Source organism: Podarcis tiliguerta, assembly GCF_965153285.1.
Source record: "Podarcis tiliguerta genome assembly, chromosome: 5".
Taxonomy (NCBI): Eukaryota; Metazoa; Chordata; class Lepidosauria; order Squamata; family Lacertidae; genus Podarcis; species Podarcis tiliguerta.
In genome coordinates this window covers 3,238,823-3,266,569 of record NC_139538.1, presented here as the reverse complement: position 1 = coordinate 3,266,569, position 27,747 = coordinate 3,238,823, and the positions used below count along the sequence as shown (strand labels likewise).

General features: G+C 48.9%; 1 protein-coding gene across 3 annotated transcripts in view; it reads right to left on the bottom strand.

Moving 5' to 3' along the window:
* Positions 1–27,747, bottom strand: part of MASP1 (MBL associated serine protease 1) — a 117,864-nt gene that overhangs the window by 28,571 nt on the left and 61,546 nt on the right. For 2 of the 3 annotated variants that reach the window (XM_083442135.1, XM_083442133.1), the window contains exons 7-10: positions 26,459–26,577; positions 23,606–23,684; positions 5,549–5,686; positions 1,950–2,024 (exon numbers count right to left, since the gene is read on the bottom strand). In XM_083442135.1, the coding sequence (XP_083298261.1) occupies positions 1,950–2,024; positions 5,549–5,686; positions 23,606–23,684; positions 26,459–26,577 (411 nt within the window). Of the gene's footprint in view, positions 1–203; positions 530–1,949; positions 2,025–5,548; positions 5,687–23,605; positions 23,685–26,458; positions 26,578–27,747 lie in introns of those variants that run through there. The other variant, XM_083442134.1, reaches the window with a different exon arrangement.

Genomic DNA, 27,747 nt, shown 5'->3' with positions numbered 1-27,747 from the left:
TTTGAATTTTATTGCATTATTATTTTGCCAAATCACTGTTCATCATCATCATCATCATCACCATCACCATCATCATCATAATTTTTAAAGTAGGTTGGCACTGGGGATAAGTTTACGCAACCAAGTGAGTGGCGGCCTAAAAATGTGTTGGAACCATTTTCTTAAATAGATGGAATGATTTTGGGTATTTGGTTTTCTTTTTTAAGTGGGAGAAAGCATGGTAAACAAACAGGCTAAAAATAGCGCAGCCCAAGCCAAGGCATGTTTACCCAGAAGGAAAACCCCAGTTGGTCCCGGTGTGTGCAGGATTGCAGCGGAAGCCATGACAAAGGGACAGGGCACTGCCAGAATGTTTATTCTGGCTGTGTGCAGAAGCCAGTGATCTGCTAGAGAAGAGAGGGGGGGGGGGGTTTCCTAGTGACAGGCAGCTGGCTTTCCAAGGAGAGAGAAGCAAAGCGCAGTGATTTCTCAGCTCTTAGCCAACTTGCTCTGACCTCTGGAAAACTTTCCCTGGGACTTGCCAGCCCGCCTGGATTCCATCAGGACCAGAAGCAGACAGAAAAGAGCATGTTTAAAAAACAGTCAGTCTTTTAAAAGGGGGCAGGGAATGGAAGCTTGTACAATGCAGTTACTATAACACCCTGAAAGCTCAAAAAAACAACCACTTTTAAAAGATGTGCACTGTTGTATCTTGGTGGGTATGAACCTGGGACAGAGGAACCTGACAAATTGGGTTTCTCTCCTAATTCCTCGTTTTCCCAACCTTAAATTTGGCTCTCCATCTTTCCACATCAGTTTGCAAATTTCTTTGTGAAAAGTCCCCATCAGCCTTTAGGTGCGAATCTCTCCTAATGTTTGTGGGCAATTTTGCTCATATTTTTTTCAAAAGAACTCCCCCCTCCCCAAATATGCATATATTTCCATGTCATTTTCACTCATATTTGCATTGATGTGGACACTTCACCCTCCAGGTTATACATTTTTGGACCCATTAACTTGTCTGGAGAACTCTGTTGCAAAATTCAGAGAAGCGTGTGTTTTGAAAGACGGCCGAGCTCTGCTTCTTCGTTGTTTCGGAAAAAGCAAATTAGGTAATTTGCCTTTAGATGCAAATGGAATAATCCGATTTCCCCCTCCCTCAACAAGCCCTCCCCAACCAATCCTGCCTGGTTGAGCTCTTGCAATCCTGGCTTCTACTAGCCAGAATTAACACCAGCAACTGAGAAATCTGTGCAGATGCTCCTGGCTTAACCAGTGACAGGGGAGCTCATGGATGGCTCTAAAGAGAGTTCATGTACCAGTGGCAGAACACATGCTTTGCACATGCAACCTGGTCCTAGGTTGAATTCTCCAGTTAAAAGGAACTTGGCCGGACACTGTTCTGCCCGGACACTGAGGTCCAGCGCCAAGGGCCTTCTGGTGGTTCCCTCACTACGAGAAGTGAGGCTACAGCGAACCAGGCAGAGGGCCTTCTCGGTAGTGGCGCCCGCCCTGTGGAAGGCCCTCCCACCAGATGTCAAAGAGAAGAACAACTACCAGACTTTTAGAAGACATCTGAAGGGAGCCCTGTTTAGGGAAGCTTTTAATGTTTAATAGACTATTGCATTTTAATATTCTGTTGGAAGCCACCCAGAGTGGCTGGGGAAACCCAGCCAGATGGGCGGGGTATAAATAATAAATTATTATTATTATTATTATGGCTGGCAGGGTTTCCCCCCTAAAACCTTGAGAGGCGATGCTACTAGACAGGGCAGAATGTATCAATGGTCTGCCCTGGTGCGAATTAGCATCATATGCCATATTTGCAACAAAAGCAGACCCCTCTTGCACCCCACCAATTCTGATTTAGCCACACGAGGAGCTCTGCTTAGTGTGAAAGGTTTGCATCTAAAACCAGAGGGTGAGAAGCTCAAAGAAGCCAGCTGGCATGAAGGCTGCAATCTAGGTACCTGGTTGGCAAGATGGCAGGCGCGTTCCCAGCTCCGCACTTCTCCATAGCCCCCTGGCATCACAGGTGTAGGTACCTGGGGAAGATCAAAACACAAGCTCTGGATAGGAATCATACCACTAGGTGGTGCTGTCGTGATGTCTTACTGGCTTTCTTCAGTCTATAAGGAGAATCTGGTGGATCAGGCCAATAGCCCATCCAGTCCAGGATCCTGTTCTCCTGTGGAAAACCAGTGAGCAGGATCCGAGCAAGAGAGCATCTCTCTCCCTCCTGTGGTTCCCAGCAAGCAACTGGGGTTCCGAAGCATCGCTGCCTCCAACCGTGGAGGCAGGGCAGAGCCATCATGGCTAGTAGACATCTGTGATGGACAGCAGAGCCAGACCAGAGTCTCCCCTGAAATTGCACCTGAAGGCGGGAGCCTCTCTCTGATTGGCTACAGTCAGCTGGCCACAGAAGTGGGAGGAGCAGCACTTTGGGAGAGAGAATAAAAGGGGCTGTTTCTGAGGGAGAAGAGTTAGATAGGGCTAAGGGTCAGGTTGAGAGATAGGGCTGGATTTGAGAAGAGATAGGGCTAAGGGTCAGGTTGAGAGAGAGGGCTGGATTTGAGAAGAGATAGGGCTAAGGGTCCAGTTAAGAGATAGGGCTGGATTTGAGAAGAGATAGGGCTAAGGGTCAGGTTAAGACATAGGGCTGGATTTGAGAAGAGATAGGGCTAAGGGTCAGGTTGAGAGATAGAGCTGGATTTGAGAAGAGATAGGGCTAAGGGTCAGGTTGAGAGATAGGGCTGGATTTGAGAAGAGATAGGGCTAAGGGTCAGGTTAAGACATAGGGCTGGATTTGAGAAGAGATAGGGCTAAGGGTCAGGTTGAGAGATAGAGCTGGATTTGAGAAGAGATAGGGCTAAGGGTCAGGTTGAGAGATAGAGCTGGATTTGAGAAGAGATTGGGCTAAGGGTCAGGCTGAGAGAGAGTGCTGGATTTAAGAGGAGAGATAGGGCTAAGGGTCAGGCTGAGAGAGAGTGCTGGATTTAAGAGGAGAGATAGGGCTAAGGGTCAGGCTAAGAGATAGGGCTGGATTGAAGATGAGAGATAGGGAGCAAGATAGGATTTGACTGAGGGAGAACTGGTTATGAGTTAAGTTAAACACCCACACTGAGGAGACTATCCAGAGCAAGAGGAAAAAGCCTCTCACCTTGGATAGGGAGACTGGGTTGAGGGTCTGGGGAAGGTATACAGAGAGGAGTGTTCTGGGAGGGCTGAGTCTGAGCCGGGAGAGGCAGATCCTGTGGGAATTCAGGCTTCCTGGGTCTCATCCTGGCCAGGAGGGGGAGAGTTCTTCTAGGTACAGAAGAATCCCAAGCCAGGTGCAAGGGGTGAGGAGATCCTCTGGGTCTGTTATACCATTGGGAACCCCTCAGGAGTGGGATTGCTAAGAGAGCGGGTAACTGAGGAGAAGTGCCCCTCGCTCACGAACCAAGGTATTAATCGGTGAAGGAAGCTGTATGGTCTTAAAAGCGTTTAGCTGCCATAACTCAGTAACAGAAACTGAAGTACAACGACTGATTTTGAGTAAACTGTGTACAACTTGTACACAACCCACAAGCAGAGCACGATGGCTATTTGTCCGCAATAAGTTATCCAATATTTGCAGGTACAGTGCCCCTGTACATGGAGGCTCCTCTAGCTGTTGTGGCTCATAGCCATTGGCAAACAGAGGGTGGGGATTTAAGAGCATGTTAAGTAGATATGTTCTATTCGGAGAGGAGCTCTAGGAGGGGGAATCCAGCAGCATTTGGGTGCAGTAGTTCACTTTGAACTGGCTTCTGTGGGCATGTACTGGTCAGCGCCAGTGTTGTCACCGACACTCAAATCCCCAGGGCAACCAAAATGGTCAAAGGCCTGGAAACGATGCCTTATGAGGAACGGCTAAGGGAGCTGGGCATGTTAAGCCTGGAGAAGAGGAGGTTAAGGGGTGATATGATAGCCATGTTCAAATATATAAAAGGATGTCACATAGAGGAGGGAGAAAGGTTGTTTTCTGCTGCTCCAGAGAAGCGGACACGGAACAATGGATCCAAACTACAAGAAAGAAGATTCCACCTAAACATTAGGAAGAACTTCCTGACAGTAAGAGCTGTTTGACAGTGGAATTTGCTGCCAGGGAGTGTGGTGGAGTCTCCTTCTTTGGAGGTCTTTAAGCAGAGGCTTGACAACCATATGTCAGGAGTGCTCTGATGGTGTTTCCTGCTTGGCAGGGGGTTGGACTCGATGGCCCTTGTGGTCTCTTCCAACTCTATGATTCTATGATTCTAATTTTCCAATTGTTTTCACAATGGTTCCGGTTCCACTGAGCAGCAAGCTAATCTCACATTCGATTTGCTTATAAGTATGTGACTGCCAGGCGGGATTCAGGCCCTGGCTCGGAAGCCACCGTAACCACCACTGAGAATTCTCCTCCTGTCTTCGGTCTTCGTGTGAGGAGAGACAGGACATGCATGGCATTCTTAGGAAATCACCTTCCTTCCCCTTCAGGGCCATTCCAGCCTCCCCCTTCTAACAGCAGCGCTGCAGAAGTATTGATTTTGTCTCCGTGCCTCAGCCTAGCAATATCCTGTGGCAGGCCTGTTGCCTGGGGCTGCTTCCTTGCACTCCTAAAACATCTCTTGTTGTCACGGAAGAGAAGGCTACCGATGGCTACTAGTGGGGATGGCTGCACGCAAAGCCTTCTTTTTCAAACAGAGGTTCACCCCAGGTTCCATTCCATCTCTATTCCTTCCCTCCCTCAGCAGTCTTCATCACTGGATATAGATTTCGACCGCATTTGGAATATTTTGTAGCATTCTGGTCACCTCACCTCACAAAGGAGATTTTTGTTGTTTTTTAGTCGTTCAGTCATGTCCGACTCTTCGTGACCCCATGGACCAGAGCACGCCAGGCCCTCCTGTCTTCCACTGCCACCTGCAGTTTGGTCAGATTCATGTTTGTAGCTTCGAGAACACTGTCTAACCATCTCGTCCTCTGGCGCCCTCGTCTCCTTGTACCCTCCATCTTTCCCAACATCAGGGTCTTTTCCAGGGAGTCTTCTCTTCTCGTGAGGTGGCCAAAGTATTGGAGCCTCAGCTTCAGGATATGTCCTTCCAGTGAGCACTCAGGGCTGATTTCCTTAAGAATGGATGCGTTTGATCTTCTTGCAGTCCATGGGACTCTCAAGAGTCTCCTCCAGCACCATAATTCAAAAACGTCAATTCTTCGGCGATCAGCCTTCTTTATGGTCCAGCTCTCACTTCCATACATCACTACTGGGAAAACCATAGCTTTTGCTATACGGACCTTTGTAGGGTTGGGAAAAGGTTTGAAAGGGAGCAACCAAAACAATCAAGGGAATGGAATTTTAGAATCTTAGACTGAAATACTTTATTGTCCTAGCGGCCTTTAGAAGGCAACTCTTGAGCACAGGCTCCTGGGCCAGCTTGACCCCGGCCCATCTTACTAGCTCTTTGTGGTCATCTGTGAATGGTGCTTATCCCTTGTCCAGTCGCTGCTGCCCACCCAGTATGCAAACCGTACACCCCCCCCCCCGCCGCAGGGCAGCCGCTCTCACCTGTGATGTTGGGGACCATCTCGTAGTATGGATGCTGGCAGGAATACTGGATTGCCGACTGGTACGTGGTCAGGTTGTGTCTGGTGGAGAAGGTGACGAAGCCGTGGTCCAGCTCTCGTGGTGCCTTGCAGTCTGCAACTGGAAAGCCAAGCAGAGGGGAGGGTTTGGAAAAAAAGCCTCTGAGAATTAAGTTGGAGTCTTGTAGCTCTAAAGCGATCCCCTGTTTTGCTAAGCCTCACTGTCCCCTTCAAAAAATCCAGCGTCTGTAATGCCAGCTGGTCAAGGAGGGTTATAGAGAGCAGCCAATTTGCTTGATACAATAGCAGAGCTCTACTGGCTGTGCCCATCTGTTTCCACTAGCGGAGGAAGCAGTGGCGTAGCGTGGGGGGTGCAGGGGGGCCCGGCCGCACCGGGCGCAACATCTGGGGGGGGGGGCGCGCTCGCACTTGCAGCTCTCTGCCCCTACCTGGCTCACTCACTCTCTCTCACTGCAGTGCTGGCTGTGCGAATCCGATCCGAGCCGCCGGATCGCTGCCCACTGTGGAGTGGGGGGGGGGGTGCTAGGCGTGCGGTGCGGTGCGGAGAGAGCGAGGGACTATCTGGGGGAGGGACAGTGCGGGGGGGGCGCAAATTACTTGCCTTGCCTCGGGTGCTGACAACCCACGCTACGCCACTGGGAGGAAGGGGGTGTGGCCCGCTCCAGGTGTCATCCCTGAGGGGGGTGACATCGCCGCACCCCCCCACCATGCAGGCGGCACCCCTGGATGCTAGGGACACTCGCTGTGTGGGTGGCTCCCCCCGACGCTCGCCAGGCTAGGGAGGCTTGCAGTTGCGGGTGGCTAACTCCACCCCAGCGGGCTGGCTAGCCCCCCCCCCCAGCTCTGGGTGCTGAAGCAGTTGCCTCAGCCTCTGCCTGTTTCTGGGCACAATTCAAAATGCTAGTCACAACCTACAAAATCCTAGATAGAATAGGTCCAGGCTATCTGAAAGACTATATCCCCTTACATGAACCTGCCCAGGTTTGGGGATCTTCAGAGGAGCTCCTTCTTTTGGTCTCTTGGAAAGCATGAATGGGAAGAAGAAGAAGAAGAAGAAGAAGAAGAGTTTGGATTTGATACCCCGCCTTTCACTCCCCTTCAGGAGTCTCAAAGCGGCTAACATTCTCCTTTCCCTTCCTCCCCCACAACACTCTGTGAGGTGAGTGGGGCTGAGAGACTTCAAAGAAGTGTGACTGGCCCAAGGTCACCCAGCAGCTGCATGTGGAGGAGCAGAGTCGCGAACCCGGTTCCCCAGATTACGAGACTACCGCTCTTAACCACTACACCACACTGGCTCTCTAAATAGGAAAAGGCGACTGCGCTGAAGCCCTGCTTGTAGGCTTCCCAGAGGGACATTATTGACATAGGCCTGATCCAGTCCCAGGTCTCTTCTTCTTATGGTCTGATGCTTAAGGGTGGGAGCTGTGACATAAGAAAACCCACCCCAGGATGCAATGCAGTCCTCAGGCTTGCACTGGGACGGGGGGGGGCAGGGGCGTACAAAGTGGGGGGCGGAGGGGGTGGTCCGCCTCGGGTGCCACAAGATGGCCCCTGCCTCCCCCCAGCTGTAGAGCAGCCAAGGGCGTGCGCAGTCCTTATGGGCGTCGCTTGCGCAGCATCCGTACCGGCTGCCATTCTCTTGCGCCATCCGTACAGGCTGCCGAGATTGTGCAGTCCGTATGGGATGCCGCGCATGCGCAGCCTGTATGGCCGCCGTGCACAAGCGGCAGCCCGTACAGAGTGCACATGTGTTGTTATGTACTGAAGTTCTCACCCTGGGCCAGCAGGGGGATACTGTAGATAGTTATGCAAATAAGGGACGTTCAGTGATTGGATAGTTTTAGAAAATTGTTACAGTTACGTTGTACTGGAGCTCTATATAAGCAGCCTGACTGAACCCTTCAGTTCAGTTCTGTTCTGGCCCGTGAATAAACAAGAGCTGTTTGAAGAATCGCTGTGTCGTCTGATATGTTCACCCACAACTTAACATGTGTGGCATCCTGTATGGAGTGCGCATGTGCGGCAGCCCAAGTGGTGGCTGTCCATGTGCACTCCGTACAGTATGCCACACATGCGCACTCTGTACGGGCTGCCCCATCCCTCGGCGTCCTGCCCTGGGTGCAGGAGAGGGTTCCTCCTCCACTGCGGGGAGGGTGCCAGTTATAAGATTGCATGTTCCTTGCAGCTTACTGGATAGAGAACAAAACGATGGGCTGATTTTTTTTGCAGTCTGGAATGATTGCACTTTGCACAGATGATTGCACTTTGCATACTGCATTCTTGAGTGATAGTTTTATGACTGCTTCTGAGCCTTCGTGTAGAGGAAAGTCTGTTTGTGTAGAAGAAAGTCTGAACCTCCCAAGGCCTCACTCCCCAGAGAGGCCGGTGCTGTGCTTTGAAAGAATTAAGCAAACTAGGGTTGCACAATTTGTTCTTATTTAACACTGACAGGTTTAATTTAATTGGTTTAAACTTGCATCCTTGATTCCAGTTACGCAAGAGTATCTGCTCTCTCTGTTTGAGTGTCGCTGTGCTTTTTCTTTTTCTTTTTCTTTTTTGCAGAAGAAAATAATTTGTTCTATATTGGTTGCGCAACATTTCCCCACCTTGTTTGCAGGATCCAGAATCATTGTCTGGGAACACAGTGGGCCTTGAAAGATGGCTGACTCCCCTATCAACTGTATGTGAAAACCCAACCGGAAGACCAATTGTATATTGAGGAGGCAATGATTCAAACATGGCTATTATTTATACCCCCGCCCATCTAGCTGGGTTTCTTCAGCCACTCTGGGTGGCTTCCAATGGAATATTAAAATACAATAACCTATTAAACATTCAAAGCTTCCCTAAACAGGGCTGCCTTCAGATGTGTTCTAAAAATCTGGTAGTTGTTTTTCTCTTTGACATCTGGTGGAAGGGCGTTCCACAGGGCGGGTGCCACTACTGAGAAGGCCCTCTGCCTGGTTCCCTGTAACTTGGCTTCCCGCAGGGAGGGAACCGCCAGAAGGCCCTCGGCTCTAGATCTCAGTGTCCGGGCAGAACAATGGAGGTGGAGATGCTCCATGAGGTATAGTGGGCTTTCAAGTTTCGGGCTTGAAAGGTCAGCTTGGAAACACACTGGGAGCCAGTGTAGGCCTTTCAAGACCGGTGTTATATGATCTTGGTGGCTGCTCCCAGTCACCAGTCTAGCTGCTGCATTCTGGATTAGCTGTAGTTTCTGGGTCACCTTCAAAGGTAGCCCCACATAGGTACCTTCAAAGGTAGCCCCTCGCATTGCAGTAGTCCAAGCGGGAGATAACCAGAGCATGCACCACTCTGGCAAGACAGTCTGCAGGCAGGTAGGGTCTCAGCCTGCGTACCAGATGGAGCTGGTAAACAGCTGCCCTGGACACAGAATAGACCTGCACCTCCATGGACAGCTGTGAGTCCAGAATGACTCCCAGGCTGCGTACCTGGTCCTTCAGGGGCACAGTTACCCCATTCAGGACAAGGGAGTCCTCCACACCTGCCCACCTCCTGTCCCCCATAAACAGTACTTCTGTCTTTTCAGTATTCAACCTCAATCTGTCAGCCGCCATCCATCCTCCAACCGCCTCCAGACACTCACACAGGACCTTCACCGCCTTCACTGGTTCTGATTTGAAAGTGAGGTAGAGCTGGGTATCATCATAAATCACTGTCCCCCTCTCCTGGCTCAGTCTCCAGCCCACTTGCCTCAGCACTAGAGCCCTGCCAGTTCCTGACATTGGGTCCCTCTGGGGTCGTGGTGCCAAAGGCTGGGCCATGCCTGGTGTTATGTACTGAAGTTCTCACCCTGGGCCAGCAGGGGGATACTGTAGATAGTTTTCACTCAGGTCCACATATGCAAAAAATAAGGGATTGAAAGTGACGTTCAGTGATTGGATAGTTACAGAAAGTGGTTACTGTTGCGTTCTAGTGGAGCTCTATATAAGCAGATTGGCTGAACCCTTCAGTTCAGTTCTGTTCTGGCCTGTGAATAAACAAGAGCTGCTTGAAGAATCGCTGTGTCGTCTGATATTCTCGCCCACAACTTAACACCTGGCATTAGCCCCAGGTGGCAGAGCAGCTGGAATGAAAGAAGGCCTGGCCCCTGTGCCATTTGAATTCAGCATTTGCCGTCCCGAAAGCATCCAATTTGCTCTCAGTGGCGTCCTATCCTCCGGAATTCAGGTCAACGAGGAAGAGAGAACTCTATGCAGCAAAAAGGCTTACCTGAAGCTGAAAACTTTGAAAAGTAGGATTTTAATCACCTGGGGATGGGGGGGGGGGCAGGGAGGACAAGGAAGGTGCAAGGAACTCAGTAAAGTTGTGAGAGAAGAAATTTGCAAGGGAAGAGGTGAGATGCAAAGAACTATGTTAATTAATGGGAAACGAACACCCACGGTAAGAAGCTTGGCCTATTTTTAGTTGGTGGGAGTTGCATATTTAAATCAGGCATTGGAGGAGACATTGCAAGGGGGAATTTCTGCATAAGGGATGGAGAGTACAGGTGAGTTGATCCACTGATGGACCCATTTCTGCTAACTGATGGGGGGAGGAATGCTGGACCATATGCACATAGGAAGCTGTGTCATAATATTGGCCCACCTAGGGCAGTATCATCTATTCTGGCTTGCAGCAGTTCTCCAGGGTTTCAAACTAGGCTATGCCCTTGATCCACAGGGGGGTGGACTAGATGGTCCTTGGGGGTCCCTTCCAACTCTGTGTTGTTGTTGTTTAGTCATTTAGTTGTGTCCGACTCTTCGTGACCCCCTGGACCAGAGCACGCCAGGCATTCCTGTCTTCCACTGCCTCCCGCAGTTTGGTCAAACTCATGCTGATAGCTTCGAGAACACTGTCCCACCATCTCGTCCTCTGTCGTCCCCTTCTCCTTGTGCCCTCCATCTTTCCCAACATCAGGGTCTTTTCCAGGCAGTCTTCTCTTCTCATGAGGCGGCCAAAGTACTGGAGCCTCAACTTCGGGATCTGTCCTTCCAGTGAGCACTCAGGGCTGATTTCCTTCAGAATGGATCGGTTGGATCTTCTTGCAGTCTATGGGACTCTCAAGAGTCTCCTCCAGCACCAGAATTCAAAAGCATCCATTCTTCGGCGATCAGCCTTCTTTATGGTCCAGCTCTCACTTCCATCCAACTCTATATTTTAGTTTTTCATTGGCTCACACAGAATTCTGCTTTCAGGATGTGTTTAAAGCCCTTTGTGGCTTAGGGCCCTCGTATTTACAGGACCACCTCTTCTGGTCTGTCCCACAGATGACCTTAAGGTCCACGACTAATCATAGTTTAGAGGTCCCGGGCCCTAAGGAAGTCAGACTATCCTCCACCAGGGCCAGGGCCTTCTCAGTGATGGCTCCGACCTGGTGGAATGCTCTGTCCCAGGAGATTAGGGTCCTGCAGGATTTAACCTCCTTCCGTAGGGCCTGTAAGACAGAGCTGTTCCGCCTGGCCTTTAATTTGAATTCAGCCTGATTTGTTATTTTCCTTCTCTTCCCTCCCCCTCCCCTTTTATGAAGATCACCCGCTCTGAGATCCCACAGCTAATTCTCCCCTGACCTCCTTCCTGGCCCAAGTAGGAACAATTCAGCCAGCTAGCCCTGGTGATTATCTAATTGATTTTTGCTTTTTATTGTTTTTATGTTTTTACACTGTATTTTATGCTGCTTTTATAATTAAGTGTTTTAAAGTGTTTTAAATTTGTTGCTAGCCGCCCTGAGCCCGGTTTTTGAACCGGGAAGGGCGGGGTATAAATAAAATTATTATTATTATTATTATTATTATTATTATTATTATTGGACGTGGGTGGCGCTGTGGGTAAAACCACAGAGCCTAGGACTTGCTGATTGCATGGTCGGCGGTTCGAAACCCCGCGGCGGGGTGCGCTCCTGTCGTTCAGTCCCAGCACCTGCCAACCTAGCAGTTCGAAAGCACGTCAAAGTGCAAGTAGATAAATAGGTACCACTCCAGCGGGAAGGTAAACGGCGTTCCGTGTGCTGTGCTGGCTCGCCTGATGCAGCTTGTCACGCTGGCCACGTGACCCGGAAGTGTCTCCGGACAGCGCTGGCTCCCGGCCTATAGAGTGAGATGAGCGCACAACCCTAGAGTCTGGCAAGACTGGCCCGAACGGGCAGGGGTACCTTTACCATTATTATTATTATTATTATTATTATTATTATTATTATTATTATTATTATTATCTGCAGGCAACTGTTGGTGACTGTTTGGCCAGACTGTAGGGTCCAGCACATGATACCACCCGGATCTCCCACATAGCATAGTTGAAAAATGGAAGGGGAACGGACTCATTAAAATAAAATACAGAATTTATTCCAGCACCTATTTCCTCAGCTTCTATGGATCTTTCTCACGCTTCTGACAGGCTCCGAGTAAGCGCATTTGAGCTAGCGAAGAAGGAATTTGCTCTCTTTTCTTTACCGTTAGGCAACTGTCTAATTTTGCCTTTCCCACCAACAAACGCATTTTGGGAAGAGCAAATAATGATTGGTGAACGGTAGAAAGGATAGCAAAGACTCGGGAAGGCCAGGCCAGGCCACAGGTCACATGGATTTCTCAAAACAGAGAATGTCCATTGCGCAAGAGAGATTGCCAGAGATATGAAGAACTGTTTGCCTTTTGAAGATTTGGGTACCGGTGATTGGGAAGCAATGAGTGGGTGTAGCGAGATCGAGCTAAAATGTCCCCCCCCCTCCCCTCCTGAATTGCACCATAGAGTTGATGACCTTTAGGCTGGAGAGACCCAGAGTCCTTCCTGGACTGGGCTCATAAACAACTCCCCCAAACTTCAGCAAAGAAAGATAAATTTGAACCATCCCATCATTAGGGAAAAAATTAATTCACCTAAGTGCAGATAAAGCCACATCTCCCAACATCTAGATCTATGCTGTTTGGTAGGATTTTTATCTTATATACAACACATGCAGACACCCAGGACTCCCTCCCCATGGTACAATGTGAAATTTGGCTTTCCTATTTATAGAATCATAGAATTGTAGGGCTGGAAGGGACCCAAAGGCCATCTAGTCCAACCCCTTGCAATGCAGGAATCACAGGTAAAGAATCTTCTGACAGGTAGCCATCCATCCTCTGCTTAAAAGTCTGTAAGGAAGGAGAACTTTTCCACTGTAAGGAAGTCTGTAAGGAAGGAGAGTCTGTTCCACTTTCCAACAGCTCTTACACCAGAAAGCTATTCATAATGTTCAGGCATAATGTAAAGACTGTGGAGAGAATAATTGGGTGCGCTCTTCCCACCTTGGATCAAAGCTATGCTTCCAGGTGCCGTAAGAAAGCTGCAGAGATAGTGCAGGATAGTGCGCACCCCGGAAACGATCTCTTTCAGCTTCTGCCTTCTGGGAGAAGGTAAGGTAAAAGGTAAAGGGACCCCTGACCATTAGGTCCAGTCGTGGCCGACTCTGGGGTTGCGGCGCTCATCTCGCTTTATTGGCCGAGGGAGCCGGCGTACAGCTTCCGGGTCGTGTGGCCAGCAGGACTAAGCCGCTTCTGGCAAACCAGAGCAGCACACGGAAACGCCCTTTACCTTCCCGCTGGAGTGGTACCTATTTATCTACTTGTACTTTGACGTGCTTTCAAACTGCTAGGTTGGCAGGAGCTGGGACCGAGCAATGGGAGCTCACCCTGTTGTGGGGATTCGAACCGCCTGCCTTCTGTTCAGCAAGTCCTAGGTTCTGTGGTTTAACCCACAGTGCCACCCGCATCCCTCTGGAAGAAGGTACAGGGTTATAAAGACTAGGACTAGCCGCCTGAGAAACAGTTGCTATCCAAATGCGATTTTGGTTTTAAATGCAGTGTAAGGTCGTTTTTGTGGGAGTGTATTGTATTTAAAAATGGGGTATCAGAGTTTTTTAGGGGGCTAACCAGGTTGGGACAGCTGGGATAGCAGGCTTGTTGGCTTTTGAATGTCTGATGTAGATTTTTCAATTTTGTTGTTCTGTATGGGATAATGACACTAAAGATTATTGTATCATATCGTAATCTCTTTTCTTGCAACTTGAAGCCACTGGTTCGAGTCCTACCCTCCAGAGCAGGAGAAAACAAGCTAGCTTCCATGGGACAGAGATTTAAAGATGGCTATCATATCACCTTGTACTCTACCAGCATAATGTGACATCTCTTCTTAATATGCTGCACTGCTTTTTGGTACCTCTATTATTTTCACCGTATCCATTCGTTTGATTTACTTCAATATTTTATTTTTTAAGGGAAGAAATTGAGCATAAAACGGCAGCGGTGGGTGGCCATGGAAACAGGCAAAGGGACCAAAAATTTCCCCACGTACGTCCTACATGCTTATGAGACAGCTGATTCCAGCCCTTTTCTTGAGCAGAGATCCTGTCATTGAGTAATCCCAGTGTCTCTGCATTCCTCGACGCAAAGGGCTGCTCTCATCACACTCAGCCAAGGGAAACAGATGGGCTGCTATGTGCTGTGGTGAAGGCTGGGGGTGGGGCTGGGGAGGCAATGTTTTCCTCTCAGAGTTGTCCCCAGAGTATTCTCCCAGGGACAGATTTGCTTTGCCAACGTGGAGGCGACAGATTTTCACAGCGGGCCAAGCAGATGGCCTGTGCTTCCTTCTCCTCCGCCACCACCTCCAGATGTCTGGTGGAAAATACGAAGGCTGAAATCACACAACTGTCTTGAGCATCATTTGGGAACCTTCCCCTGCGTTTGTTGAGGCACAAATGTGATGCTTTACTCATTTTGAGTGGAAGCTCACCTGGTGTTATGTACTGAGCTGAGTCCTAGAACAATAGGACGCAGAATGCAGCAGTCTGATTGGTCCGCAGGAGCCACCCAATCCAGCTCCAGGTGGACGTGAATCAGCGACCTGATTGGCCTGCAGGAGTAGCCCGGAATTAGCCAATCACGTGGGGTCCATTGTGTAATTAATGTATATATAGCTAGACGTTTTGGGGAAAGTTTCATTCATTGCTACTATGAGCTGAAGAAAGAGCATGAAATTCACACTCGACTCTGAGTATATTTCACCTGGTGAAGGAAAAAAGATTTGCGGAATGAGGCTAATCCAGGGTAAACGATGGATTTTCAAATTTTGGTGGCACTGTGAGGCCGAAATTCACCCCCTGCCTCCCACCTTCTGTTTTGCGTGTGCATCATGAAAAGGGACGTGGGTGGCGCTGTGGTCTAAACCACTGAGCCTCTTGGGTTTGCTGATTGGAAGTTTGGCGGTTCGAATCCCTGCGACGGAGTGAGCTCTGTTGCTCGGTCCCAGCTCCTACCAACCTAGCAGTTCGAAAGCACACCAGTGCAAGCAGATAAATAGGCACTGCTGTGGCAGGAAGGTAAACGGCATTTCCGTGCGCTCTGGTTTCCGTCACGGTGTCCCATTGTGCCAGAAGCGGTTTAGTCCTGCTGGCCACATGACCCGGAAAGCTGTCTGTGGACAAACACCGGCTCCCTCGGCCTGAAAGCGAGATGAGTGTCACAATCCCATAGTTGCCTTTGACTAGACTTAACCATCCAGGAGTCCTTTACCTTTTACCTTTACCTTTACTGCATAATAATTGTGACACGTTGCAGTGCCCCACTTAGCTCGGTGCCCAGTGTGGGGAAACCGGTCACCTAAATCTGCCTCTGGGTCAATTGCCCATCTTAGCCCCACATCCTCTTCCCAGTGTGGCCAACCACATAGAACTATGGAACTCCCTGCCACAGGAGACAGCGGTGGCCTCTGACTAGGATAGCTTTCAAAGAAGATTAGACAACTTCACAGAGGAGAGGGAAATCGATGGCTTCCAACCACAACGGCTGTGTTCTGTCTTCACAGTTGGAGGCAGCAATAACATTAACCTAACTAGCCTATAGTATCCGAGATCCCCCTGGAACCTTAAACAAATAATCAGTGTTGCACTGGCCAGTTTGCAGTGCTCCAGTACAGAGGCTGATCTCAGGGACAAGTTACAGACGTAATTTTTGTTAGTGGATGAGCAATTTCACTTTTGAGTTCTTCAAGCATTCTCAGCTGAGTGGAAGCCTTTTTGGGCAAAATCTAAGGGATTTCTGCCCTGACACTGCTTCCGACTGCAGTATTCCGGTTATGTCCATATGCCAACCCTACTCAGTTCCTCAGACTCCTTTCCTGTGAAAGTTAGTTCGGGCACAGGATTTTGCCGTACGTGAAGACATGCAAAAAATCCTTTCAGCTTCTCTGCAATCTCCTTATTCTCCTTCAGCACACTTTAGACACTTTGTGGTTGACCACAAACTTTGAGGTTGACCACAAACTTGACATGAGCCAACAGTGTGACGTGGCAGCTAAAAAAGCCAATGCAATTCTGGGCTGCATCAATAGGAGTATAGCATCTAGATCAAGGGAAGTAATAGGGCCACTGTATTCTGCTCTGGTCAGACCTCACCTGGAGTACTGTGTCCAGTTCTGGGCCCCACAGTTCAAGAAGGACACTGACAAACTGGAACGTGTCCAGAGGAGGGCAACCAAAATGGTCAAAGGCCTGGAAACGATGCCTTATGAGGAATGGCTAAGGGAGCTGGGCATGTTTAGCCTGGAGAAGAGGAGGTTAAGGGGTGATATGATAGCCATGTTCAAATATATAGAAGGATGCCACATAGAGGAGGGAGAAAGGTTGTTTTCTGCTGCTCCAGAGAAGTGGACACGGAGCAATGGATCCAAACTACAAGAAAGAAGATTCCACCTAAACATTAGGAAGAACTTCCTGACAGTAAGAGCTGTTTGACAGTGGAATTTGCTGCCAAGGAGTGTGGTGGAGTCTCCTTCTTTGGAGGTCTTTAAGCAGAGACTTGACAACCATATGTCAGGAGTGCTCTGATGGTGTTTCCTGCTTGGCAGGGGGTTGGACTCGATGGCCCTTGTGGTCTCTTCCAACTCTATGATTCTATTCTATGATTCTAGATTCCCTTGCCATCCAAGTGCCTCACTAGCTGGTCTCTTGCTACTGATGCATTTCTCAGTCGCTCGATCTTTCCACAAGGGCTGACACTGATGCTAAAATCCAGCATCACCTGAGCTCTGCAAGCAGTGGCGTTGCAATAGGGGGGCAGGTGTGGCACCCCGGGTTCAATGTCTGCAGGGGTGACAAGAAGTCAACCTGCGGGGCTCGTGGCGGCGCGAGCGGCCATCGCGCCGCCGCAGCTGCATGTGGAGGATCCTCCATTCGCAGCTGCAGCAGCGAGCAGAGGATCCTGGCACTGTCTGTATGGTGCTGGAGCGGCACCGGCAGCAAACTGCTACATAGCGCATGTGCGGCGTCGCTACATATGGCACATGCCATATGTACATAGCGATGCCGCACGTGCGCCCTACGTAGTGATGCCCGCTCCGGGTGTCATGACGCCTTCCTTTGCACCTGTCTCCAAGTGCAGCTTTCTCCAGACTGAGTGTTTGAGGACGGGGACATTCACAGGGAAACCAAAAATACTCATTTACAAAGCTATTGTACTACCAACTTTACTGTATGCTTGTGAAACATGGATCACTAATAAACGCCATCTCCATCTCCTCGAAAGATTCCATCAACTGTGTCTCTGAAACTTTTTACATATCACTTGGGAAGACAGGCGAACTAATATTAGTGTACTGGAAGAAGCAAAGGTCACCTGTGTCAAAGCAATGATTCTTCAACATTCTTCAACTTTGTTGGACTGGTCATGTTGTGCAGATGCCTGATTATCGTCTTCCAAAGCAACTACTCTATTCTGAACTTAAAAATGGAAAGCGTAATGCTGGTGGTCAACAAAAGAGGTTTAAAGACTGTCTCAAGGCAAATCTTTAGCAGTGTGTTCCTCAGTTTCTTTTCTTTTCTTTTCTTTTAACTCTCTTTACTGTCTGCTTGTATTTCTTTTTTCCATGTTTGTATTCTTTTTTGCTCTCCCAATTTGGTCAAATGTTTCCATTTTCCTGAAGAAAGCCTTTTTGCCTCTAATGGCTTCTTTGATTCTACTCATTAATCAAACTGGCATCCTCTTGGCCCATTTGGTACCTTTCTCAATCTCCAGGAGATATCAAGCTGAATTTGTCCTATTTTGGCTTTAAACACGCCCCCCCCCCAGCATTTTGAAGAGATTTGACCCTTTCCAAGTGGTGTTGGGCAAGGGACACATCTTGCCCCCGAGACTGTCAGTATTTTGCAGGGTAAATTCATGGGCATACCAGGCTCATGAAATGAAAGTGGATTAAAACCTTCTGTCACCTTGTGCAAAAGGCCACTAAAAAGACCCAAAACCCCTGGCTGGAAAATGCTTTGAAAAGTGTGGAGTGCATTTACCTTAGCTCATTATGTATCATTTCCCAGAAAATGTTTAAAAACGCATTTGTTAAAAAACCAGAAGCCTTTTTACTAGGTATAACAGGCGAAGAGCTATCAAGAGAAGACAAAAGACTTTTTATGTATGCAACGGCGGCAGCGAGAACGCTACTAGCCCAGAGATGGAAGGAAGAAGAGGTACCAACAAAAGAAAAACAGCAGATGAAACTGATTGAGTATGTGGAGATGGCGAAACTGACGAGGAAGATCCAAAACCAGAAAGATCAAGTATTTTCTAAAGACTGGAGCAAATTTGTAATTTATCTAAAAGACCACTGTAAACAGTTAAAATCACTGGCAGGGATGTAATGGCAATTTTGTTTGATAATTATAGATACCGTATTTTTCGCTCTGTAACACGTACCAGACCATAACACGCACATAGTTTTTAGAGGAGGAAAACAAGAAAAAAAATATTCTAAACGAAATAGTGGATATATGATTTTTGTGGTTCATGCTGTGGCCACAGACATGTGATCTGATGGTGAATTTGGGGTGACCCAATGCAAAAATCCTGAGGATCCATGTGGATCCATGCTTTGTAACCACGGAGGAGGGAAGGAAGGGGAACCATGGATCCTCTGCTCACGACTGCAGCAGATTCCCCCCGCCACCCGCAGGCATTCGCTCCATAACACGCACAGACATTTCCCCTTACTTTCTAGGAGGAAAAAAGTGAGTGTTATGGTGCATCTATTTAATAGATGGATAATGGTAAAAGATGCACCAAACTTAATTTGGAACCCATGAAGGAAGGGAAGGAGGTCCGAAGGTTCAAAGGAACCTTGTACTTCAGTGTTTGAAATGGTTATGTTAAAATGTATAAAACTGTGAAAAAACCAATAAAAAATTAATTAAAAAAAACAAAACTGTGGGATGAACGAATGAGTAACAGGAAGATGCATGAGTGCTGTGCATGCAAACCAAGATGAACTGCAAAGGCTCCCCACCAACAAAGCGGTACAAATGCAATATCTTCCAAGTGGTTCTTCCCATTTCCTAATCCTAATCCTCGTGAAAACCCATCAACATTTTTAGTGCAAATTTCACCTGATATACACATTTTTCCTGTGTGATTGTGCATCATAGACACATTTTTTTTTGTAAAACCAGTTTCTTCTAATACAATGAATTCTTGTATGTTATTTTAACGAATGTATGCATTGCCGTGTCCTTTTTACCCTGGTATATGCATTTATGTCTACATTATTTGGCTGGAGTGCTGCGCTGCAAAATGAGGAGAAGCGTGAATTTTAAAGGATGGCTGTGTCAACGGCTCTCGCACTGCTTCAGAAAGTGTGAATTAGGTAGGCTCACCTTTAAATGTGAACTGAACCGAATTTATCCCCCATCCATAATTCAAAGTGCACCCCTCCAAATTGCACCCCTTCAATCAGGCCTGGAGTGTTGCACACAATTGGCTTAACAAGTTAAATACATCACTGAACATTTGCATTGCTTTTGGTCCTATGACTCAATACATACATAAGGGAGAGTCAATGTGATGCCCTCCAGATTCTATTGAACTTCAACGACCATCAGCCCCAGCCACCCCGACCAGCTGCCAAGGATGATGGGAGTTGTAGTTCAGCAACACCTAAAGGGCACCACATGGGCTGTGCCTGCCGAACAGCATAGAATCACAGAATTGTAGAAGGGACCCTGAGGTCCTCTAGTCCAACACCCCACAATGCAGGAACCACAGCCAATGTGTGAATCAGCCCAATGCCAGCAAATACATTTGCTTGTGAACTGGCTCTTCCATTACTATAAAAAGGTACCCCTGCCCGTACGGGCCAGTCTTGACAGACTCTAGGGTTGTGCGCCCATCTCACTCAAAGAGGCCAAGGGCCAGCGCTGTCCGAAGACACTTCCGGGTCACGTGGCCAGCGTGACATCGCTGCTCTGGCGAGCCAGAGCTGCACACGGAAACGCCGTTTACCTTCCCACTAGTAAGCGGTCCCTATTTATCTACTTGCACCCAGGGGTGCTTTTGAACTGCTAGGTTGGCAGGCGCTGGGACCGAACATCGGGAGCGCACCCCGCCGCGGGGATTCGAACCGCCGACCTTTTGATCGGCAAGCCCTAGGCACTGAGGCTTTAACCCACAGCGCCACCCGCGTCCCTAGCGCCACCCGCGTCCCATTACTATAGTTGCTAACAAACCTAATATGCCTAACTTCTAGATGAGCAGAGTTACCTTGCCTTAATCAATGCATCTCGTCTAGGAATTGTAGCTATGCCACCTTGCAATGCATGCTGATGTGTCCGACCTTCCGGAATTGGAGTGTGATTCATGGCGAGAGGGTGCCTTCCCTCTGAAATTGAATCTCCTTTTTTTATTTGGATGCTGGCCTCATGACAGTGGAGATCAATCTTGGAACTTTACTCCTTTTCCTTCTTGCTTCTCTGTGAGTTAGAGGAGCTGGATCATTTCAGTGGGAGGCATCTGCTTGCAGTGGCGTAGCATGGATTGTCAGCACCCGGGGCAAGGCAAGTAATTTGCACCCCTAACCCGTGGATTTGCGCCCCCTAACCTGTGGATTTGCGCCCCCTAACTCTAACCCCCAGATGTTGCGCCCAGTGCGGCCAGCCCCCCCTGCACCCCCCACGCTACGCCACTGCCTGCTTGGGTCTCTAAGCTGGGGGATTAATAATTGGAGCTGCTCCGGGCGTTTTTTTTGCTGAACTGGCAAAGTGTCTGTGAAAACCCAGATGTATGGCAAGTATGGCGGGGTTTTCTTTTTTAAAACAAATGCTTTAAAAATCCCCCCAAAGCACCCAAACTTAACAACTCCACCCCTCCAACCAGATATGCAGATAAAATTGTTGCCCAAGAGACAGAAATCAGGGAGGTTCCACTTTCCCCCACACTGCGTTTTCATGCTAGGAAAAGCTTTACCTTCTGGATTTCTGCCTGTCAGGAACCGGAGCACCATGCGAAAGAAAAGCTGCCAGCCCTTCAGTCAGCATAATTTTGCATATTCGCAAAAAGTAAAATGAAACTAATTTTAAAAGTGGGCAGCGCACTTCATCGATACACAGAGCTTTTCAACAAAGAGTCCTGAGAGCTGTAGTTTCTTAAGGGTGCCAGAGTTCCCTGGAAGATGGATTGATTCTTAAACCGCTCTAGCAATTGCAGCTCTGGGAGGGGAATAAGAGGCCTCCTAACCAATTCTCAGCACCCTTAAACAAATTACACTTCCCAGGATTCTCTGGGGCAAATCATGACTGTTTAATGTGGCATCACAGCGCTTTAAGTGCATAGGACAGATGGGACCATAGTCTAACTTCTGCATAAGCTTTGTGCAACCAAATCAAGATGACCGCTCAACAAACAGGACCTCTAGAGGACCCACTTTGGCTTCCATGAAGGTGCACATGGTCAGCGCATGGAAGTCAGAGGCGGTGCCTGCCTGCTTGCTGGATTTGAATCATCTAAAGGGGTCTGCCGCTCACCCCAGACTTGCTTTTCATCCGGTTGAATTCAGGAACAATGAAAGTAACACCATGTTAAAAGAGAGGGATCCTCCATCTTAGCGCTGGGGTAAAAGTCAGGAAATGAGTTAACATGGAGCAAAGGGGGGAAAACAGCCCATCACCAAGAAAAGCAGAGTTAGCTCAGCCAGTCCTTGAAAAATATTTTTTTCCATTCGTGTGGACGCAGGCATGGAGTGTCCCAAAGCAGAGAACCAAACAGCGCATGCATGCCCCACACCTGTGGAAGCCATCACTGGAGTTACTCCCCCCAGTTACGGAGAGCATTTTTGTTTCACGCCGTGCATTGATGCCTATGTTCTGCCTTCTTCTCTCGTGCCAATCCCAGAGTCAAGAGCGTGTCCGAGCAGGAAGAGGGTCCCAGGCAGAAACAGGGGAGCTCCCCTGAAATTGGGAAAGGTGACTGGGGTGGTGGCAGAAGTGGCCCCCAGGCAAGGTCTTTGGGCCACCCGCTCTCTGAACGGTGCCGTGCGCAAGACACCTTGGTCAGTCTGCCACGGGCTCCACCTCCTCTTTGATCTCCGTCCTGTTGTCTGTTGTTTCAGCTCCAGCAACTGTTCCGAAGGCAGAAGAGGAAGGGAGGGAGGAAAGTCCAGAGAAGGGGCCAGGAGGCAGAGAAAGAGAAAGCAGGAATTAGTAGTCAGGCGGCGAGAGGGAGAGCATGCAGGCAGGAGGCAGCCAGTAACACCAGGAGCCATTCATAAAAGGATGCACAGCCTCAATTCCCCAAGCAAGGAGGGCAGGCACTAAGTTATTGATCACACTCAGTCATGCCAAACGGTACCCAGGGGGAGGGGGGGAGGGTCTTGTGTGTTCGTTAGTCTGGAATCCTTAATCATTGGGCTGGGTGTTCATCAGTATGCGGATGATACCCAGCTCTACCTCTCTTTCAAATCAGAACCAGTGAAGGCGGTGAAGGTCCTGTGTCAGTGCCTGGAGGCAGTTAGAGGATGGATAGCAGCTAGCAGATTGAGGTTGAATCCTGATAAGACAGAAGTACTGTTTCTGGGGGACAGGAGGCGGGCAGATGTGGAGGACTCCCAGGTCCTGAATGGGGTAACTGTGCCCTTGAAGGACCAGGTGCACAGCCTGGGAGTCATTCTGGACTCACAGCTGTCCATGGAGGCACAGGTCAATTCTGTGTCCAGGGCAGCTGTTTACCAGCTCCATCTGGTACACAGGCTGAGACCCTATCTGCCTGCGGACTGTCTCGCCAGAGCGGTGCATGCTCTGGTTATCTCCCGCTTGGACTACTGCAATGTGCTCTACGTGGGGCTACCTTTGAAGGTGACCCGGAAACTACAACTAATCCAGAATGCGGCAGCTAGACAGGTGACTGGGAGCGGCTGCCGAGACCACATAACACCAGTCTTGAAAGACCTACATTGGCTCCCAGTACGTTTCCGAGCACAATTCAAAGTGTTGGTGCTGACCTTGAAAGCCCTAAACGGCCTTGGCCCAGTATACCTGAAGGAGCGTCTCCACCCCCATTGTTCAGCCCAGCCACTGAGGTCCAGCTCCGAGGGTCTTCTGGCAGTTCCCTCACTGCGAGAAGCCAAGTTACAGGGAACCAGGCAGTGGGCCTTTTCGGTGGTGGCACCTGCCCTGTGGAACTCCCTCCCACCAGATGTCAAAGAGAACAACTACTACCAGACTTTTAGAAAACATCTGAAGGCAGCCCTGTTTAGGGAAGCTTTTAATGTTTGATGTATTATAGTATTTTAATATTTTTTTGGAAGCTGCCCAGAGTGGCTGGGGAAGCCCAGCCAGATGGGCGGGGTATAAATAATAAATTTTATTATTATTATTATTATTATTATTATTATTATTATTTGGACTGAGCACCTCACTGAGGATCAGCTGGAGGGAAGAGGCTCCTGAATGCGCAGTCCATACTGCCTCTTGCCCAATTCAATCTGTTACGGGTGCCACATACGTAAAACCCGCTCTGCATTTGATCGCTTAGCATGGCAACCCCTAAACTCTGGAACTCCCCGCCTATTGACACCCGGCAGGCGCCTTCCCTGAGCTCTTTTTGGCACTGGCTGAAACCATATTTTGTTTAGACAACCCCATCCAGACACGAAGAATGTTGATGGATGTTTTGATCTCATCTGAGGAGCGTCCCTTTACACCAGCGCTTAGGAAAGGATGGAAAGAGGGGCTTACTTTTGCAGATAGGGACCTTGTTGCTCCACAAGCCATCCTTCATGCACTCGATCTGGAACGTCTCGCTCTCCACGCCATCCTGCAAAGAAGCAACAGGGGAGCGTTGTGGAAGAAGGAGGGGTAAAATGCAACTGCTATGAAGGCTTCCTGATCACACCTCTGGAGCATAGCTGTCAACCGTCCCTTATTTGGCGGGAAAGTCCCTTATCCCAGTGCTGTGTCCCGCTGCTGTCCCTTATTGATGATGTCCCTTAAATTTCCCGGGTTTCAAAGGAAGCAGCTCCTCTCCCTCCCTCCCTGCCGGCCAGGGAGGAGGGAGGCTCCAGCTGTGTTGCATGGCTGCGTTGCTCACCCAATAAAGAGTCTAAGAATGACTGGGGGGTGGAACTTGCACGCCTTGTGCTGATCAAATCGGCCGCGTTGCCTGGGGACTTGCCTTTGCTCAGCGCTTCCCAGCAGAGAGGTGACGGTGGTTTTCCTTGCTGCATCCCTTTTGCCGGGTTGCTGCACTGTGGGAACCACCGCTTGAGGCTTTGTTTGGCTGCTGGTTGACTAAAATCCCTTATTTTGGCTGCTGATCCCTTATTTTCGAGGCTGCTGGTCCCTTATTTTCAAATCTGTAAGCTGACAGCTATGCTCTGGAGGGAGCACCCTCAAGAAACTAAGCCTGAAGGATCTGGGGATGTTTAGCCTGGAAAAGAGGGGACTGAAAGGAGATAGGAAAGCCATCTTCAAATCTCCAAAGGGCTGTCCCATGGAAGACGGAACAAGCTCGTTTTCTCCTGCTCCGGAAGATGGGACTTGAACCCATGGCTTCAGGTCACAAGATAGGAGATTCCAACTAAATATCAGGAAGAACTTTCCAATAATAAGAGCTGTTTGACAGTGGAACGGACTCTCTTGGGAGGTTGCGGACTCTCCTTCCTTGGAGGTTTTTAAGCAGAGGTTGGATGGCCATCTGTCATGGATGCTTGAGCTGCGATTCTTGCATTGCATAGGGTTGGACTAGATGTCCCTTGGGGGTCCCACAGAATTCTATGATTCTATGAAATCTAAACACTCTGTTAAAAAATCAGGATGAATTCAGGGCGAATGCTCCTTGTCAGTTATTTCCCCGCTGCGATTTGAAATAGATACTAATAAAAACAAACTAGTCAAAAGCAATAATTAAAATATATGAGAAAAAATTAGAAGCTGTAATTAAAAAGCTGCTTCCAATTGTTGTATAACTGCCCTGTAAACAAATGCTCAATAAAGGCTGAATGAAACCGGACCTCCATGCGGCGTTGTGCAAACTAATCAGGGTGGGTGGTTAATAAACAGGTCCTCTAAACGACCCCTCTAGGTTTTTGTGTTAAAAAAAACCCTGCCTTTCCTCCAGTTCATAGTCCAAAGAGGCTAATGACCAAAAATGCAAAACAATATGTTTTAAGCAAGAACGTATAGCACTGAAGTAGGGACGTGGGTGGCGCTGTGGGTTAAACCACAGAGCCTAGGACTTGCCAATCAGAAGGTCGGCGGTTCGAATCCCCACGACGGGGTGAGTGCCCGTTGTTCGGTCCCAGCTCCTGCCCACCTAGCAGTTCGAAAGCACTTCAAAGTGCAAGTAGATAAATAGGTACCACTCCGGCGGGAAGGTAAACAGCGTTTCCGTGTGCTGCTCTGGTTCGTCAGAAGCGGCTTAGTCATGCTGGCCACAGGACCCGGAAGCTGTACGCCGGCTCCCTCAGCCAGTAAAGCGAGATGAGCGCTGCAACCCCAGAGTCGTTCGCAACTGGACCTAATGGTCAGGGGTCCCTTTACCTTTTTATAGCATTGAAAGTGGAACAATGGAAGTTTCCGTATGCTGAGTGAGACCATTGGTCCACCTAACTGATACTGTCTGCACTGGCTGGCAGCACTTCTCCAGGGTTTCAGTGTGGGTCTTTCCAGCCCTACTGATGATACCAGGAATGAACATTTCTCCATCAAAAGCAGATGCTCTATCACTGGGCAACACTCCTTTCCAACTGGTTAATTTTGGGACCAACGAGGCAAATGTGATGGAGCCCTCAGCTGGGCTCCCAGTAGCATACTCTCCAACATTCCACTGGAGTAAACTGGGACGCGTGTCTTTGGGTGCTGCTCTCTTGCACGAGTCAGCAGCTGTGTTTTTTGGTGCCGCAAGACAGCATGGCAACTCCATTCCTGAAAGACCTTCATTGGCTCCCGGTACGTTTCCAAGCACAATTCAAAGTGTTGGAGCTGACCTTGAAAGCCCTAAAGAGCCTCGGTCCTATATACCTGAAGGAGCGTCTCCACCCCCATCGTTCTGCCCGGACACTGAGGTCCAGCGCCGAGAGCCTTCTGGTGGTTCCCTCGCGACGAGAAGCCAAGTTACAGGGAACCTGAAGGAGAGTCTCCACCCCCATCGTTCTGCCCGGACACTGAGGTCCAGCGCCAAGGGTCTTCTGGCAGTTCCCTCATTGCGAGAAGTAAAAATACAGGGAACAGAGGGCCTTCTCGGTGGTGGCGCCCACCCTGTGGAACGCCCTGCCACCAGATGTCAAGGAAATAAACAACTGTCTGACTTTTAGAAGACATCTGAAGGCAGCCCTGTTTAGGGAAGTTTTTAATGCTTGAAGTTTTATCGTGTAAATAAATAAATAAATAAATAAATAAATAAATAATCATGGTACCACTGCAAACTCATCCTCCCCCCTGAGCTCAGCGGCGCTGGAAGGGGGAAACAGGACATTCCGGGATCCAATCAGAAGCCGGAATGCCTTCTGTAATTCTAGGATGTGCAAGGGAACTTGGGGCAGTTGTGGGATATGCTCTAAGTGCCGCCACAGCCCTCCCCCCCCAATGTACCTTTAGGATGTTGTATCCGGTGTTGCAGCTGACGACCACCTGGTCCTTGAAGGTGTATGTGGCCTGGGAGGGCTCGATCTTGCCGTGGGGAGGAGGCTCCACAAGTGGGCAGGGGTCCCCTGTGGGGCGCAGGCAGGCAGAGAGAAAGAAAAGGGAGGAGCCCCCAGGTGATAATCGTAACATTTTGGAAATGAAATAAACTACGCAACTTAAGACCATTTAGCTGCCCACTCGAACCACTTCAATTGGAGGAACTGTCCCTGCTGCAGGTGTCAAATATTGTCTGTTTTGCATTGGTAAGAACTCAAGTGCCTACACTTTGGAACTTCCTGCCGATTGATACCAAGCAGGCGCTTTCATTGTACTCTTTTCAGTGCCTCGTCAAAAATATTTTTATTTCTTGTTTGGACAAGCCTACCCAGATGTTTAGAAAGGTCCTGTGAGTCTTAATCTGCTTTTAGCCTGTTGGTATTTTAACTTTGGAAAATTACAGTGGTACATCGGGTTACATACGCTTCAGGTTACAGACTCTGCTAACTCAGAAAGTGCTTCAGGTTAAGAACTTTGCTTCAGGATGAGAACAGAAATCAGGCTCCAGTGGCACTGGAGGCCCCATTAGCTAAAGTGATGCTTCAGGTTAAGAACAGTTTCAGGTTAAGTACAGACCTCCAGAACGATTTAAGTACTTAACCCAAGGTACCACTGTATTGTTGTTAATTTTTCTTTGTGAGAATTTTATTGTTTTATCTTTTTTTTGTAAATCGGATAGGCTTAAAGGGCATCATGTTGCAGCAGTCTGCTCTAGAAGATGCTGCTGCAATGTTAAGCTGCTCTAGAAGATGCAGATGCAATGTTAAGCTGCTCTAGAAGATGCTGCTGCAATGTTAAGCTGCTCTAGAAGATGCAGCTGCAATGTTAAGATGCTCTGTAAGATGCAGCTGCAATGTTAAGCACTGTAGAGGGAGCAACTGCGGTTCCTACACTGGAAGGGGTTGGACAACGAACCCTGCAATTCTGTGATTCCGTGAAAGTGCGCAAATGTTTCTGGAGAGGAAAAGAACAACTCCTGTCCTCTTGGACCGAAAACGTAGAGTTCTGTGTCCTGTTCACTGGTGCATCCAAACCACTCTCTGTGACTCAGCTCAAGGAGGAAATGGAATAATTGCTTCTTGATTTCTCGGCATGGAAAAGCTGAGAGGTGCAGCAGCGACCATCTGCCAAAGGATCAATGGGCAGGAACCAGAACAGAAGTGTGGTGCTTCTAAGCTGCTGGGAGCAAGCCCGGCTGA